This window comes from Phacochoerus africanus, chromosome 15 (assembly GCF_016906955.1).
Source record: "Phacochoerus africanus isolate WHEZ1 chromosome 15, ROS_Pafr_v1, whole genome shotgun sequence".
NCBI classification, from domain to species: domain Eukaryota; kingdom Metazoa; phylum Chordata; class Mammalia; order Artiodactyla; family Suidae; genus Phacochoerus; species Phacochoerus africanus.
In genome coordinates, this window is record NC_062558.1 from 115,410,716 (window position 1) to 115,428,826 (window position 18,111).

The 18,111-nt window shown below is 41.3% G+C and overlaps 1 protein-coding gene across 2 annotated transcripts in view; it reads right to left on the bottom strand.

The window, feature by feature from the left end:
* CFAP43 (cilia and flagella associated protein 43) overlaps nucleotides 1-18,111 on the bottom strand; it is a 109,268-nt gene that overhangs the window by 13,476 nt on the left and 77,681 nt on the right. For both annotated transcript variants that reach the window (XM_047761507.1, XM_047761508.1), the window contains exons 28-32: nucleotides 6,763-6,882; nucleotides 5,067-5,174; nucleotides 3,494-3,580; nucleotides 2,450-2,538; nucleotides 86-299 (exon numbers count right to left, since the gene is read on the bottom strand). In XM_047761507.1, the coding sequence (XP_047617463.1) occupies nucleotides 86-299; nucleotides 2,450-2,538; nucleotides 3,494-3,580; nucleotides 5,067-5,174; nucleotides 6,763-6,882 (618 nt within the window). The remainder of the gene's footprint in view (nucleotides 1-85; nucleotides 300-2,449; nucleotides 2,539-3,493; nucleotides 3,581-5,066; nucleotides 5,175-6,762; nucleotides 6,883-18,111) is intronic.

Here is an 18,111-nt window from a genome sequence, read left to right on the forward strand (position 1 = left end):
CTAGAAGCACTGACCACCATAATATTTTATGCTAGTACACTAAATGAAATGAAAGGAAATAAAATAATAAAATGTTATTATATACTTTCTGTTCATTTTCCACTTTTGCTCGTCTGGTCATGCAGAAATGCCCCCAGACCGAGGGGTCCAAACCTTCTGGCATGTTATTAATATTGTCCAAGTCATCCATGGCTTTCATTAGCTGGGCAAAGGCATCCTTATTCAATTTCCCAGATCCTGGTCGTTCTCCAAAAGGCACAAGACTGGTTGTATCTGCGTGCACTTTCTGTCTGGGAATCCTGGTATTACCAATAAAAGCCTATCAACCTTTCATATTCTCACACACACAAACTTACTGTTAAATAATATAACCCTTAGCATAGACGTAACACTGCATGATGCTTCCTAAAGGTGGATTACCCTAAAGAGAAAAGCATTAAAGGTGGATTACCCTAAAGAGAAAAGCAGCCACTTGGACTTTCTTCCGTCCTCTCTTGATCCCCAGGACACGACCTTGGCTGGACTATTCATGTCCCCAACTGCTGTCAGCACTGGTAGCTTTATATGCATTAGAAAACAGTTCCCTTCTGGGCATTTTAAGCAGACAAGTAAATGCCTGAGAGAAGTGAGGTTCTGTCCCACACATTCCCTGCTGGTATTCTTGTTGCAGGTGAGTAGCCTGGAAGATGTTCAGATATATGTGCAACTAGAGAAGCACCTCTTTTTATCTACATTAGTGGATTAGTTTTGTATCCTTGGGCTGCAGCTGGGAAAGAGGAGGGTACAGAGGTTTGTACCAGACACTCACTCTCAAGGTGCTTTCCAACACATTGTGAGGTTAGCATTGTTATCCTCTTTCTCTAGATGAAGGAAGTGAAGCTCTGAGAGAAGTGACTGGCCAAGGCCACAGCTTTGACAGATGTGGAGCTTGGATTTAAAGCTAATTCTTTTGGATGATACTTAAGCTTTTTCCACTGCTGCCTCCCAATATATGGGAGTCTCATTTCTTTCTTCATAGGTTTATAAAACTCTCTCCTCTAAAAATAGGGAAACCAAGATAGAAGGCTTATTCTAGGTTGAATTCCTCAGGTTGCATACAACCTGACAAAGGTGAGAGAATGAGTTTGTATCTCAGATACAAATGAGCCCATACACTGGTGACAAACTCCATGATTCTTGTATTATGTTTGATTAAAAATTATGGAAATCTGAATTGATAAAAATCTGAAAGTCTGTGAAATGTAATTCTTTTGCTACTCTAAGTATAAAAATCAGATATTTTATAACCCTTTTGGGGAGTTCCCCTTGTGGTTCAGTGGCTAACAAACCCAAGTAGGAACCATGAGGATGAGGGTTCGATCCCTGGCCTTGCTCTTTGGGTTAAGGATCCGATGTTGCTGTCAGCTGTGGTGTAGGTCGCAGACATGGCTGGGATCCCACGTTACTGTGGCTGTGGTGTAGGCTGGCAGCTGTGGCTCCAATTTGATACCTAGCCTGGGAACTTCCACATGCCATGGGTGGGACCCTAAAAAAAAAAAAAATAGAAAAAACAAATCTTTTTTTTTTTTGTCTTTTTGCTATTTCTTTGAGCCGCTCCTGTGGCATATGGAAGTTCCCAGGCTAGGGGTTGAATCGGAGCTGTAGCCGCTGGCCTAGCCAGAGCCACAGCAACTCGGGATCTGAGCCTCGTCTGCAACCTACACCACAGCTCACGGCAATGCCGGATTGTCAACCCACTGAGCAAGGGCAGGGACTGAACCCGCAACTTCATAGTTCCTAGTCGGATTCGTTAACCACTGCGCCACGATGGGAACTCCCAAATCTTTTGATAATGATTACTTTCAATCATTTATTCTGGCATTTTTCAAACTTTGTCTTGAATACACTCACATGAGATGCTCCAAGGAAGAGGATTTGTGGTCGAAAATGTCTGGAAAACACTGCTTACTCTATTTCTTATACTTGGGGATGCAAAGACTACAATTTCTGAAAAGTTCCTCACTAAAGAAAACTTCCACTCAACTTTTTCTTTTTCAACCAGTATTTCCTTACACTTATTTTGTCCTGGAAGCCTTTAATGTGTAATTACAATTCATATCACAAGGGACTCATACTTGGTGAACACATCTTAGGAAAAACAGTTTAAAAATCTGCCTGTCATCCATGATTTAGGAAGAACTATTTTTGTGTGTAAAATAGAATCTATAATAGCGCTATGATTACCTAGATACTTAACTGTTTTTAAATAATGAAATCATTAGTCACTACCTACAGTAAGATATAAAAATAATCTTTAAATACCATGAATTATGATCAAGACACTTGAGCATTTTCACATATAAAAAGATGCTACACTGAATATTACCAACTAATTGGGAGAAAAAGCTGACGTCTAGTAACACATTTTTTTTTTTTTTCTTAGAAACATTACAGCAAAGGAGAAACAAACCTTGGTCGGCGTTTAAACAGTTTGTATAGTATATCCACCTGATGACTAGGAATTTCAGAAAACTCCTTTTTAAAGCTGCGATCCAGAACCTAAGGAAAAACATATCATTGTCAGGATTACAACTTTTTTCAGAAGCCTTTTATTTGTTGACAATACTATTTAAGATTGAGAGTTGTATCACTGATTTTATAGGTCCATGAAAACTTGGTTTATAAATAGACTTGTGGGAAGGTGACCATTCACTGTGCAAAGATTTCTAAAAGGTTTACTTTTTTGTTTGTTTGTTTTGTTTTGTCTTTTTGTCTTTTTAGGGTCTCACCCGTGGCATATGGAGGTTCCCAGGCTAGGGATCTAATAGGAGCTGTAGCTGCGGGCCACAGCCACAGCCACAGCAACGCCAGATCCGAGCCGCGTTTGTGACCTACACAACAGCTCATGGCAATGCCGGATCCTTAACCCACTGAGCGAGGCCAGGGGTTGAACCCACAACCTCATGATTACTAGTCAAATCCGTTTCCACTGCACCATGACGGGAACTGCCAAAAAGTTACTATTCAAAGCACCTCAGTAAATTAAAAATATTATTTCATATAAGAGGTCTTAGAAATCACTCAGTACTGACATTTCACAAAATAAGATTTACTGGTAAAACATGCAAGGTACCTCTATTTTATCCCATTCTACTCTTCTGTTTGCTCTTCTATCCTATTCTTTTCCATTACAAATCTGCTAGTCATAGCCTACTAAACTGATTTCATAACCAACTAATGGGGCTTGCAACTGAAGTTTTAAATGCCCTAAAGTCTAGATGAGCTCTCTTGTTTTGTATAAGAGAAAGCTTAAACCAGAGAAGTTTACAAAAATTTATTTTACACAATGAGTTTTAGAATATGCAATGATACTGAATGAAGTTCACCTATAACTGTAAATTGCAGAAGGAGAAAAATCTATGAGGAAATTAAATGATATCCCTTATAATCTTGCCCAAATCCAGGCAGCAGCAACTCTACTGCATTGGTGAGTGGATGAGACAACAGGTCTCACTTTGTCTTCTGCCAGTAAGTTGTCATAGTGTTCCTTGTACACATCAAGGTCTTCTCTTGATTTCCGGACGACTTCTGCTGTCTGGCTCTGTAATAATATTAGGAAGAGAAGATTGGGACTGGAGATTTTTCAAGATAAACAAAAATATTGGGAACACTAAAATGAACAAAAAATTGCCTAGTACAAGATAAATGTGAAGTATTGATTACAGAGAACATTCATAGAAGAAAGTAAACCGACTAGAGACTTTGAAAGGACAAACATCTAATCATTGGTTTTGAAGCATGGCCAGCTCTAGGTGTGAGTGTGACTGTGGAGCACACTGCATTCTTGGCAGGGCGGTATGGATGAATGGTGAAATTGCACAGGCTCAGGAGTCACATGGACCGGGGGGTCTGAGAGACTGACTATATAAATGGATGATGGCCAGACCATATATGAAAACAGAACTCTGACCAACAACCTGCAACCAGCCAGGAAGCTGAACCACAACCACCGTAGCAATCTGTCCTAAATCATCAGGACTTGGTCAATAACCTTCAGCTTTCCTAATTTTTGCCACTATTTTGAACTTAGGACCAACCAGAGAAAGCCAGATCTGCTTCCCAAACCAATCACATAGGTTGCCCAGCTTCTAATTAAGTTGCCCCATGCTTTCCCATGTCAGCTGCAATCAGGGTTCACCTGAAGCCCTTCCTTCTTTTCATTATAAAGCTTTCCCATTCCCCTGCCTGCCTTTGAGTGTCTGCCATACACAAGTGCCCTTACTATACCACACTCTAAATAGCCTGCTTATTCTAATTTGGAAGGTCTTTTTTCTTTTTTTTTTTTGCAGTTCCAATTTCTTCTGCTACACACTAGTGAGCGACTTAGGCCTGTTACCAGTACCTCTGAGATGGACTCCTCACCTGTAAAAGAAATTCCATCCTCTGTAGGGTTGTTATAAGAAGGGTTGTATTTAGAAGGTGCTTTGCATGTGATCTCATAAGAAAATAAGTACATATGTCATATGATACTTTATTCTTTCATAAATGTCCTTTATTAATACCACTAATAAAAGGTGACATCTTTTGAAAATTATCATGTGGCAAGCATTTGGTATTCATTGTCTCTTTAATGAAACATATATATTCATGCTTCTACTGATTAGATAGAGATTTTCAGAATATGACAGCTTTTCATTCTATAAGCTAACCCACTACTTATGCATTTAGTGAAATTTATGGTGCCAAATGGTCCAGAGAGAACAATATCTCCCATTATGTCTTGTCCAAGATCCCACAGCCAGTTATTGGTTAAAAGCAGGTTCTTTCAAGTATGAAGCCACATGGCCTCATTTTATAAACCATTTGTCATATGAATGTCACACAGTTCTTCTGACTAAATGACTGCAGGCACAGAATCATATAACGTTATGAACAGACTGGAGTGGGTGCTTTTACCTGACCCTGGAGTAAAGTCCCAGTCAGGGAGACAACATACACAGTTGCAGGAATGTTGAAGGAAGGAAGGTCTAGGTGTGTAAGCATTTGTCAGAAAATGCTTGTGCTCGGAAATCAGGCAATGTACTTACTTTCTCCTCCTGCTTCCGTGTAAGGTAGTTGTTCAAGAATGTTTCTCTGGAGCTTATTTCTTCATCCAACAGTAAAGAAAAAACAAGGTTGTTTATCTTCAATTCCTCCTGTAGAAGTATTTAAAAGGAGGGAAATGATCAAAACTCTACCTGAGAAAGAATTTTCCACTGAGGGTCATAAAGACTAGGCATTCATCAAGCAAGTTTATAATATAAAAGGAAGAGAAATTCTTTTTAAAAAGAAGGGAATATAAACTGCTGCAATAACTACACAGTTATTTTTACCTTTTTCAATTTTTTAATGTTACATAAAATATATACATAGTTTATTTACATAGTGTATTTACATTTACATTAAAACAAATGTATGGTCCAGGTTAGTTATTATAAAGGCAAAACACCCTAGTAATCACTGCTCAGTTAAAGAACTAGAACTTCATTGCCTAAAGCCCCTTCCATGTGTCCCCACCATAGTCAATCCCAATAATAACCACTGTCCTGACTTTTATAGTAATAACTCCCTTGTGTTTCTCTGTAGTATTATTATCCAAATATGTATCTCTAGGCACTGTTGTACAACTTGTCTATTAGAAAATTGTCACGTTTTAAAGGCTCAGAGTTTCCGTTGTAGCTCAGCAGTAATGAACCTGACTAGTATCCATGAGGACGTGGGCCTCGCTCAGTGGGTTAAGTACTGGCCTATGGAGGTTCCCAGGCTAGGAGTTGAATCAGAGCTACAACTGCTGGCCTACACCACAGCACACCAATGCTGGATCCGAGCTGCATCTGCGATCTACACCACAGCTCATGGCAACGCAAGATCTTAACCCACTGAGTGAGGCCAGGAATTGAACCTGCATCCTCATGGATACTTGTTGGGTTTGTTAACCACTGAGCTGTGATGGGAACTCCTGCCAAATCAAATTAAGCCAGATTTTTCATCTGATCTTTTTGGAGCAGGTGGATTATTTACTCATTCAAAATATAGTTTGAGCCCAGCGCCTTGCTAGTTACTGGAAATACAAGGATGCACAAGACAGACACAGTCCCTAATCTCATGGAGTGTATAAGTCTTGGGAGCATTAATAAGTAATCTCATATAAATTAAAATTAAGTTTTAATAAGGGATAGAAAGTAAAAAAACAGAGTATATAACAAGAAGATCTAACCTACTCATCTGACAGATGAGTAGATATAGCTGAGGAAGCAAAGAAGTTGGCAGAGAGTATTACTGGCAGAGTTGGGAGGAAGGAGGGGTGAACCAGGCCCAAGAGAAGCAGGAGTGGGGAGGGGTCACAGATGAGGCAGAGCAGGAGTCAGGGCCAGTGAGTGCAGGGCCTTGGTGTCAGACAGGGTGTTGGTCTTCATCTTAAGAACAATGAGAAGCCCTGGAGGCCCCTTCAAAGAAAAAGTCATGGGATTTCCCACTGTGGTGCAGCGGAAACAAAATCAACTAGGAACCATGAGATTGCAGGTTTGATCCCTGGCCTTGCTCAGTGGGTTAAGGATCCAGTGCTGCCATAAGCTGTGGTGTAAGTTGAAGATGTGGCTCGGATCTGGTGTTGCTGTGGCTGTGGCATAGGCTGGCAGCTGTAGCTCCAGCTGGACCCCTAGCCTGGGAACCCCATATGCCGCAGATGTGGCCTTAAAAGGCAAAAAAAAGAATGAGTCATATAAGTAAAAAGTTTTTATTTACCTGGTTGACAACCATCTCTGCTTTCACTCTCCTTTCGAAGAGTTTTTTCAAATGTTCATCAAAATTCTGTGTGTTTTCTTGAATAGAGTTTTGAAGTTTCTTCATTTCTGCTTCTAATGACTGAAAGGAAATCAACAGTGAAGTTAATGTTAATCAAATGTTCCTAGAAAGTGGTTTTTACATTTTCTCAAAAGGAAGGGGCAGGTGGAAGGCAGGCCTTGGAGGTATTCTGGGCACCCCCTGCAACCGGAGATGTTACTCCTGGGTCTCTCATATTGTGCATCTGAAATTTTTGCTTAAAAAAAGATCACACTGGAATAAAAAAACAAAAAAACCTCAGTAATCAGGGCTAATGATGCAAGCAGACAGAGGCCTAGTAAAACAAACTGCAACAAATCTTTCCAGAAAATTCTGACTCTATATAGGACAGAAATTTCCAGGCACACAATCTGGCCCTAAGAAATCTTGATTTAAAAAAAAAAAATTCATGAATACAGTTGGTGCTTGAATAACATGGGTTTGAAATGCACCTGTTCATTTATAGATTTTTTTTCAACAAATATATATTATAGTACTACCCCATCCGTGGATGTGGAGGGCTGGCAGTAAAGTTACCCTTGGATTTTTGACTGTGAGGAGGGTCAATGCCCCAACCCCCAAGTTGTTCAGGGGTGAACTATATATAATATTTATGTATTTATTCTCCCTCTTGTTTTCTGTATGTTCTATCCCTACAAAAAATTCCTATATCAGAGGAAAAAAGTCCCACCTCCTTTTTAAAAATTCCACCAAGACCTAGAACCAAACACACAATAGGTAAGTGGAAAGCTATACATTTATATTTTTAGGGAGAACAACCTCTGTAGATCAATCCCAGACACACTGTTACAAACTATTTTTTAAACATTTTTGGTAACTAAAATTTTGATATAACTTCAAATTTACAGAAAAGTTGCAAGAATAGGACAAAAAAATTCCCATATATTGTAACCAAATTAATCAATTGTTAAAATGCTGCCTTATTTGCTTTATCACTTGCTCAATCTCCTTCCCTCCCTTCCCCCCATCCTCTCTCTTTCTCTCTCCCTGTTTCCCTCTTTCTCCTTCCTCACCCCCTCTCTCTTTGCCCCCATCCCTCTTTCTCAATCATTTGAGAATAAGCTGAAGACACTCGGATACAGGCCAGTTATTTTAGGGACTTCCACTCAGTTTAAGTCTGTCTGGTGTTTTCTCATGCTCAGACCAGTGTATACACTTTTAGCAGGATCATTACATAAATCGTATTGTGTCCTTCCTAACTCACCACCTCAGGAGATAGGATGTTGCTTTGTTTCACTTTGGCTGACGTTAAGTGCAGATCACTGGATTAAGGAGTGTCTGTCAGTTTCTCTATTGTACATTTACAGTTTTTCCATTTGTAATCAATTTGTGGGAAAATACTTTGAGACTATATAAAAATCTTTTTCCTTGTCAAACTTTTATCCACCCAGTTTTAGCGAACATTCATAATTCTTTTTTTTTTTTTTTTGGCCACTCCAAAGCATATTAAAGTTCCAGGGCCAGGGATGGAATCCAAGCCACAGTTGCAACCTACCACAGCTGTGGCAATGATGGATCCTTAACTCATGCACTGGGCCATGGATCAAACCTGACCTCAGCAGTGACCCGAGCCACAGCAGTGACAATGCTGTGCCGCAGTAGGAACTCCAATAATTCTTAATTGAATAAAATTATTACTATGATGATATAATGCTGTTAATATTTTAAATTTATTTTAAAAACACCCATAAGTTCTTTCTATGCTGGTTTAATAAAGGAAGAGACTAACCCTGGGAAGATTATGGAAAAAGAATTTTAACAAAACATATAGAAATACATGATGCAAGGAGAAACACCACCTAAATTAGGCTAGTTAAGCTATGAGGAAATATTAAAAATAAAACACACACACACACACACAGAGGGTCAATTTGCTTATTATAATTTATGACACTATCTTGTAGGAATGGAAAAATCCCTCAGATTGTGGTCCCCTAGCAGTTTTTTATGAGGTTCAGGTGTTTCTGGATAACAGACACATCGCCACATGGCAAATGGCCAAAAACTCAGCCTGCTCAGGCCAGGTTGTCCAAGGGGCGCCAAACCACCCTCTTTAAAACACTGAGATTTCAGGCTTTTGATGCTCTCTGACTTGAAAGAAACTTTTTATAATATCAAACTAGCCTTTTGCTTTGTTCTTCAATGCCCCACACTCTTCTCACTGTGGACTCTTCGCCAAGCTTTTCCATCTTTCTGCTCTCCCTTCCTCACTCTTCAACCTGTTCATTCTTTCTCACTCTTTCAGTGTGAGCACAGATGCCACTTTCTCAAGGAACCTTCCTTGAGAAAGGAAAACGCTATCATGAGTCTTAGAAGCAAAGTCTGGCACAGGATTCTAGTGCACATTCTCTCTGGAGGGAGTGCTCTTTTGAAGACACCTGTAAGGGTTTGAGGGAAACAGTCTGGAAGAGGCAGGAGGTGAGCTATAACATGCTCTCAGATGGCCCAGCCATGGTCTGATTCCCAGGGTAACAGAGAGGCTCTGCTGAGCTATCCCAACTTGGGTCTAGGGGGTGATCTTCTGTACCCCCCATCTTATCAGACAGTTGCTGGCTGTTGTGGTGGTATAACCTAGCAGTGTCTCTAGACAATGATGCCCCTGTAGTCAGCCAAGGACAAGGCTCCAGTGGTCTCAGCTATAAGCCTTTAGCTACAGCACTTACAGCAGTGAAGGGATGGAGACCCCAATCTAAGTCAGTGCCTCTGTGTTTATTTTTATAGACGGCACTTGAACTTATCCTTTCTGATTTACTAGTTTATAGTTAAATAATCATTTTGTGACTGTCCAGCTAATATATAATGCCCTTCCCCACCAGATAGTGAACACAGTGAGGGTTGAGGGCTCTGTCTACTTGTCATGTGCCCCTGGCACATGGGGGGATCTCAAGGAGTATTCATTAAAAAAACACATGTCACTTTTCCTCAAACATTCCTGGGAAAATCTAATTTTGTCTAAAAATTTCTGCATCAGATACTGAGAAATAAGAAGGAAAGGTGAGAGACAGAAGACTAAGTAGGAGGTGTGCACAAACAATGCAGAATCCATTACAGCAAAAATTTCTCCCAACCCTGAAAGGAAATGGCTTGCAGTTCAAGAAGGTATTGTTTTAGCTGATCGGACTGAAAACTCCTGAGGGCACAGGCTATATCCTTTCAACTGTGAATCCCCAGGCCTTAGGAAAGTGACACATGACAGGGTCAATAAATCCATCCATTTATTCAAGAAATATTTATTGAGTGCTTATTATGGGTCAAGCACAGTTCTCAAAACTTGGAATATAGTGATGAAAAAACAGACCAACTCTCTTCCCTCATGTTCCAGTGGAAGAGGCAGGTAATAAGAACAAGTAAAGACTAGGTGGGAGGAGAGGACAAGATGGCGGAGGAGTAGGGGACACGCTCGCCCTCTCCCACAAACACAACAAAAAAAAGCACATCTACAGAATAAATGACTCACACAGAACAGCAACCAATCGCTGGCAAAGGAACCTAAACTCCAATAACGGCAAGAAGTTCGTGACATTACGGGGCAGAACGGGAGAAAAGAGGAGAGTGAGAGAAGGTGAATGCGAGCGGGACGGGCGCTCCCGAAAGGGAACTGCGGAGGAGAAAGGGATCCCGCACCCTGGAAAGTCACCTACACGGGGGAAAGATCAAACGAACCGGAGGAATCTCCAGATGCAGAGAAGAGTGTAGCAGTAAGTTGGAGTACGGAAAAGCCGATCAAGAACAGAATGGACCATCTGAACTACGGGCACAGTCACCAAAAATTGAGACGCCTGGGTGGGGGCTGGGCACCGAGACCTCACCTCCGAAGGTTAGTCCCCGAGAAAGGGCCGGGGGACACCTGGGTGGGGGCTGGGCACCAACACTTCGCCTAGGAAGGTTAGTCCCTGAGAAAGGGCCAGGGGACACCTGGGTGGGGGCTGGGCACCGACACTTCGCCTCCGAAGGTTAGTCCCCGGGAAAGGGACGGGGGACGCCTGGATGGGGCTGGGCACCGAGACCTCAGCTCCAGAGGTTAGTCCCCGGGCTGGGGGGGCGGGGCAGAGCGGAAACTGCTTGGGAGGTCTAGAAACCATTTGATGGGGCAGAGACTGCCTGGGAGACTATAAAACAAAGCTGTTGCAGAGGAAAGGAGCAATACTCTAGGGGCGGGGAAGTGGAAAGCCTCATCAGAGGGAACCTGGGAGAAGAGCCTGGTCTGCGCCCATGCTGGGGAGGGGAGAGAAGAAGGGGTGGGTCCCCATAGAATACCCCCCACGCCACAGCAAGCTTACAGGCCCGCTAGCTAGCTGAAAGCTGTGCTTCCCAGTGCATCCCCTCCCCCCACCCCCACCACCCCCTATGCTCTCACCGAACCTGGGGCTGCCTGCCATCCAGGAGGGCTGGCCTCAACAATTGCCTGAAGCCTACCACCGCAGGGGCTGTCCCTGCACAGGCCTGCTTGCCCTTTGGAGGGGCTACACTTCCCCAGAGCAGCACCAAACACCACCAGCCCCCGAGAAAAGGCCTGCAGCCCAGAAAAGCTAGAACAAGCCTAGCCAGGCTGTGAATAGATCTGCCTAATTCTCGGATGGTTTTTCTGAGTCAGCTGCCCCGGGGAGGAGCCTCTTGGGTTTCCAATGGCCCTGCTACCCGCCCAAGCCCCCAGGGGGTGCCCCACTCCTGTGGAATAGCTGCTCAGCACCATGAGCCCCCTGGAAGACCCCCTGCAGCCCAGAAAAGCTGCAACAAGCTTGGCCAGACTGTGAAAAGATCCGCCTACATTCATAGGCTGTCCTTCTGAGTTGGGCTGCCCTAGGGAAGAGCCTCTTAGGTTCTCAGTGACCCAGATAGCTGCTCCAGCCCCCAGGGGGTGCTGCACTCCTGAGGAACAGCTGCCCAACACTGCCAACCCCCTGCAAGAACCCCACAGCCTAAAAACACCAGAGCAAGCTCTGCATGACCAAGTGAAATCTGCTACCATCGTGGTGTGGACCTCCCAGTCCTGTCTGCCCTCAGGAAGTCCTCCTTTGCTTCAAAGAAACACTGTTAGCTCCATCAACACTCCATAAAAGCCACACTGCCTCAAAAAAGATTGACCAACAACGCCAGCCCTCAGGGAATATTCCACGGCAGTGACAAGGCAAACACTGCCCAATAACGGAGAGTACAACTCCCTCAGGAGAAAGAAAACAACAAGCAAGATGAAGAAGCTGAGAAACCACCTCCAGTCAAACCAACAGGAGAACTCACCTAAAACAGTCAACAATGAAACAGATCTCTACAGTCAGACAGACCTGGAGTTCAAAAGAGAAATAGTGAAAATACTGAAGGAATTAAGAGAAGATATGAACAGTAATGCAGATACCCTCAGAAAGGAACTAGAAAATATAAGGAGGAGCCAAGAAAAACTAGAACATTCATTTGCAGAGATGCAAACTGAACTAAGGGCAGTAAAAACCAGAATGAATAATGCAGAAGAACGAATCAGTGATATGGAAGATAGAATAATGGAAATCACTCAATCCGGTCAACAGACAGAAAACCTAATCAAAAAACTGGAAAGCAATATAAGAGACCTATGGGATAATATAAAGCAGGCCAATCTACACATAATAGGAATTCCAGAAGGAGTAGAAAAAGATAAGGGAATGGAAAATATATTTGAAGAAATTATCGCTGGAAACTTCCCAAATCTAAAGGATACTGGGTTCAAGATACAAGAAGCACAGAGGGCCCCAAAAAAACTGAACCCAAATAGACCCACACCAAGACACATCATAATAAAAATGGCAAAAGTTAGTGATAAAGAGAGGATCCTAAAGGCAGCAAGAGAAAAACAGAATGTTACCTACAAGGGAACCGCCATAAGAATATCAGCTGATTTCTCTACAGAAACACTACAGGCCAGGAGGGAATGGCAAGAGATATTTAAAGTGCTAAAAGGAAAAAATATGCAACCTAAAATACTCTATCCAGCAAGAATATCATTTAAAATAGAAGGGAAAATAAAAATTTTTTCCAACAAACAAAAACTTAAAGAATACAGCAACACAAAACCCAGGTTAAAGGAAATATTGAAAGGGCTTCTCTAAGCCAAAAAGAAAGGAAGGAAAGGGAAGAAAAAAGAAAAGAAAAGAAAAAAAAAAGAAGAAGAGGAAGAACTAGGACTGAGGAAACTGCAATCAGAGAGCAGTCACTCAAATAAGCCAGCATACAGATTTAATCATGAACATGCTTCAAACAAAATAAAATTAAAAAGAAAAAAATAAAAAAGAGTCATCAAAATCATAAAATGTGGGCAAGGGATGTTAGGAAGTAAATAACCCTTTTTGTTTGTTTGTTTGTATGTTTCTCTTCTTAATTTTAATATAGTAATGAAGTGTTTGAACTTACAGGACCATCAGGCTAAAACACACAATTATGGGAAGGGGCTAGCATACTTAAAAAACAGGGCAACCACAAGCCAAAACCAAATATTGCATTTGCAAAAAATGAAAAAAAAAATACACTCAAGCAGGTAATAACAGGAGACCATCCAACCAAAAAAAAAAAAAAAAGGAAGAATGGAGAACCATAGAATCAACTGGAACACGAGGTTCAAATGGCAATAAATAATCATCTATCAATTATCACCTTAAATGTCAATGCACTGAATGCCCCAATCAAAAGACACAGAGTGGCTGAGTGGATAAAAAGGCAAAAACCTTCAATATGCTGCCTACAAGAAACTCACCTTAGGACAAAAGATACATATAGATTGAAAGTGAAAGGGTGAGGAAAAATATTTCACGCCAATAGACATGACAGAAAAGCAGGAGTCGCAACGTTCCTATCAGACAAAATAGACTTTAAAACAAAAGACATAAAGAAAGACAAAGAAGGACACTACTTAATGGTTAAGGGATCCATCCAAGGAGAGGATGTTACTATCGTCAACATATATGCCCCAAATACAGGAGCACCCAGATACATACAACAAATATTAACAGACATAAAGGGAGATATTGATGAGAATACAATCATAGTAGGAGACCTTAATACCCCCCTCACATCAATGGACAGATCCTCTAGACAGAAAACCAATAAAGCAACAGAGATCCTAAAGCAAACAATAGAAAAGTTAGACTTCATTGATATCTTCAGGACACTACATCCAAAAAAAATCAGAATACACATTCTTCTCAAATGCTCATGGAACATTCTCAAGAATCGACCACATATTGGGACACAAAGCTAATCTCAATAAATTTAGGAGCATAGAAATTATCTCAAGTGTCTTCTCTGACCACAATGCCATGAAATTAGAAATCAACCATGGGAAAAGGAAAGAGAAAAAACCTACTGCATGGAGACTAAACAACATGCTACTAAAAAACCAATGGGTCAATGAGGAAATCAAGAAGGAAATTAAAAACTACCTTGAAACAAATGATAATGAAGCCACAACCTCTCAAAATCTATGGGATGCTGCGAAAGCAGTGCTCAGAGGGAAATTTATTGCAATACAGGCCTTTCTCAAAAAAGAAGAAAGATCCCAAATTGACAACTTAACCCTCCACCTAAATGAATTAGAAAAAGAAGAACAAAAAAGGCCTAAAGTCAGCAGAAGGAAGGAAATTATAAAGATCAAAGAAGAAATCCATAAAATAGAGACTCAAAAAACAATAGAGAAAATTAATAAAGCCAAGAGATGGTTCTTTGAAAAGGTCAACAAAATTGACAAACCCCTGGCCAGACTCACTAAAAAGAGGAGAGAAAGAACCCAAATAACCAAAATTATAAATGAAAAAGGAGAAATCACAACGGATACAGCAGAAATACAAAAAACCATAAGAGAATACTATGAACAACTATATGGCAACAAGTTTGACAATCTGGAAGAAATGGACAATTTTCTAGAATCTTACAGCCTGCCAAAACTGAATCAAGAAGAAACAGACCAACTGAACAGACCGATCACTAGAAATGAAATTGAAGAGGTCATAAAATCACTCCCTACAAATAAGTCCAGGACCAGATGGCTTCACAGGTGAATTTTATCAAACATATAAAGAGGAACTGGTGCCCATCCTCCTTAAACTCTTTCAAAAGGTTGAAGAAGAAGGAATACTCCCAAAGACATTCTGTGATGCCACCATCACCCTTATTCCAAAACCAGACAGAGATACCACCAAAAAAGAAAACTATCGCCCAATATCATTGATGAATATAGATGCAAAAATTCTCAACAAAATCTTAGCCAACCGAATCCAACAACATACCAAAAAAATTATACACCATGACCAGGTTGGGTTCATCCCAGGTTCACAAGGATGGTTCAACATACGCAAATCAATCAGCATCATACACCACATTAACAAAAAAAAGGTCAAAAATCATATGATCATCTCAATAGACGCAGAAAAAGCATTTGACAAAGTCCAACATCCATTCATGATCAAGACCCTCGCCAAAGTGGGTATAGAGGGAACGTTCCTGAATATAACCAAAGCCATTTATGATAAACCCACAGCAAATATAATTCTCCATGGGGAAAAACTGAAAACCTTCTCACTCCAATCTGGAACAAGACAGGGATGCCCACTCTCACCACTGCTCTTCAACATAGTTTTGGAAGTCCTAGCCACAGCAATTAGGCAAACCAAAGAAATAAAAGGCATCCATATAGGAAGAGAAGAGATCAAACTGTCACTGTATGTAGATGACATGATACTATACATAGAAAACCCGAAGGACTCAACCCCAAAACTACTTGAACTGATTAATCAATTCAGCAAAGTAGCAGGATATAAGATTAACATTCAGAAGTCAGTTGCATTTCTGTATACCAGCAAGGAAATATTAGAAAAGGAATACAAAAATACGATGCCTTTTAAAATTGCACCTCACAAAATCAAATACCTCGGAATACACCTGACCAAGGAGGTAAAGGGCCTATATGCCGAGAACTATAAAACTTTCATCAAAGAAATCAAAGAAGATGTAAAGAAATGGAAAGATATTCCATGTTCCTGGATTGGGAAAATCAATATTGTAAAAATGGCCATACTACCCAAAGCAATCTACAGAGTCAATGCAATCCCTATCAAATTACCCATGACATTGTTCACAGAACTAGAACAAACAATCCAAACATTTATATGGAACCACAAAAGACCCAGAATCGCTAAAGAAATCCTGAGAAACAAAAACCAAGCAGGAGGCATAACTCTCCCAGACTTCAAGAAATACTACAAAGCCACAGTCATCAAAACAGTGTGGTACTGGTATCAAAACAGACAGACAGACCAATGGAACAGAAGAGAGAACCCGGAAATAAACCCTGACACCTATGGTCAATTACTCTTTGACAAGGGAGGCAAGAACATCAAATGGGAAAAAGAAAGTCTATTCAGCAAGCATTGCTGGGAAACCTGGACAGCTGCATGCAAAGCAATGAAACTAGAACACACCCTCACACCATGCACAAAAACAAACTCCAAATGGCTGAAAGACTTAAATATACGACAGGACACCATCAAACTCCTAGAAGAAAACATAGGCAAAACACTCTCTGACATCAACATCATGAATATTTTCTCGGGTCAGTCTCCCAAAGCAATAGAAATTAGAGCAAAAATAAACCCATGGGACCTCATCAAACTGAAAAGCTTTTGCACAGCAAAGGAAGCCAAAAAGAAAACAAAAAGACAAGACAGAAAACAGTTTCAAATGATACAACCGACAAGGGCTTAATCTCTAGAATATATAAACAACTTATACAATCCAACAGCAAAAAAGCCAATCAATCAATGGAAAAATGGGCAAAAGACCTGAATAGACATTTCTCCAAAGAAGATATACAGATGGCCAGCAAACACATGAAAAAATGCTCAACATCGCTGATTATAAGAGAAATGCAAATCAAAACTACCATGAGATACCACCTCACACCAGTCAGAATGGCCATCATTAATAAGTCCACAAATAACAACTGCTGGAGCGGGTGTGGAGAAAAGGGAACCCTCCTGCACTGTTGGTGGGAATGTCAACTGGTACAGCCACTATGGAGAACAGTTTGGAGATACCTTAGAAATCTATACATAGAACTTCCATATGACCCCGCAATCCCACTCTTGGGCATCTATCCGGACAAAACTCTACTTAAAAGAGACACATGCACCCGCATGTTCATTGCAGCACTATTCACAATAGCCAGGACATGGAAACAATGTCCATCGACAGATGATTGGATTCGGAAGATGTGGTATATATACACAATGGAATACTACTCAGCCATAAAAAAGAATGACATAATGCCATTTGCAGCAACATGGATGGAACTAGAGAACCTCATACTGAGTGAAATGAGCCAGAAAGACAAAGACAAATACCAAATGATATCACTTATAACTGGAATCTAATATCCAGCCCAAATGAACATCTCCTCAGAAAAGAAAATCATGGACTTGGAGAAGAGACTTGTGGCTGCCTGATGGGAGGGGAGGGAGGGGGAGGGATCGGGAGCTTGGGCTTATCAGACACAACTTAGAATAGATTTACAAGGAGATCCTGCTGAATAGCATTGAGAACTTTGTCTAGATACTCATGTTGCAACAGAAGAAAGGGTGGGGGAAAAATGTAATTGTAATGTATACATGTAAGGATAACCTGACCCCCTTGCTGTACAGTGGGAAAAAAAAAAAAAAAAGAATAGGTGGGATAAGTACTCTAAAGCAGGGTGAGGGGGACAGACAAGGACTGGGTAGGGAGGAAGCTTGCCACAGGGAGATGGGGTGACAACTGAGTAGGAACCCAAAGGAGGTGAGACAGCCAGGTGTGTGGCTAAATGGGGTGAGGGCAGTTTAGGCAGAGGCTACGGCATGTCAAGCATGTGTGGCAAGGATGAGCTGTGGGTTTTGGAGTCAAGGGTTTGAAGTCATCTTTGAGAAACACCAAAGAGGGCAGGGGAGCTGGCATAGTTACTGCAGTTACCCAAGTGGGGAGTGTTAGCAGATAAAATGGGATGGTGCACAGGGATTGGGGTAGAGCAGGGAAACTAATGCAATAAATCATGTGAAAGATGACAGTTTTGGATTAGGGTGGGAGTTGTGGTGGTGTTGGAAGTTGGAGCTGTGGAGCTCCTGGAAAAATTGTAAAGGGACTTGAAAGGGCAAGGGTACAGTCTCAGTTGATACTGCTTCTGGGGGGGAGCAAGGCAGCTTGGAAGAGGGTGGTGCCCCTTGAAGACTTGGGGATGAAGGGAAAGAAGCAAGAAGTAGG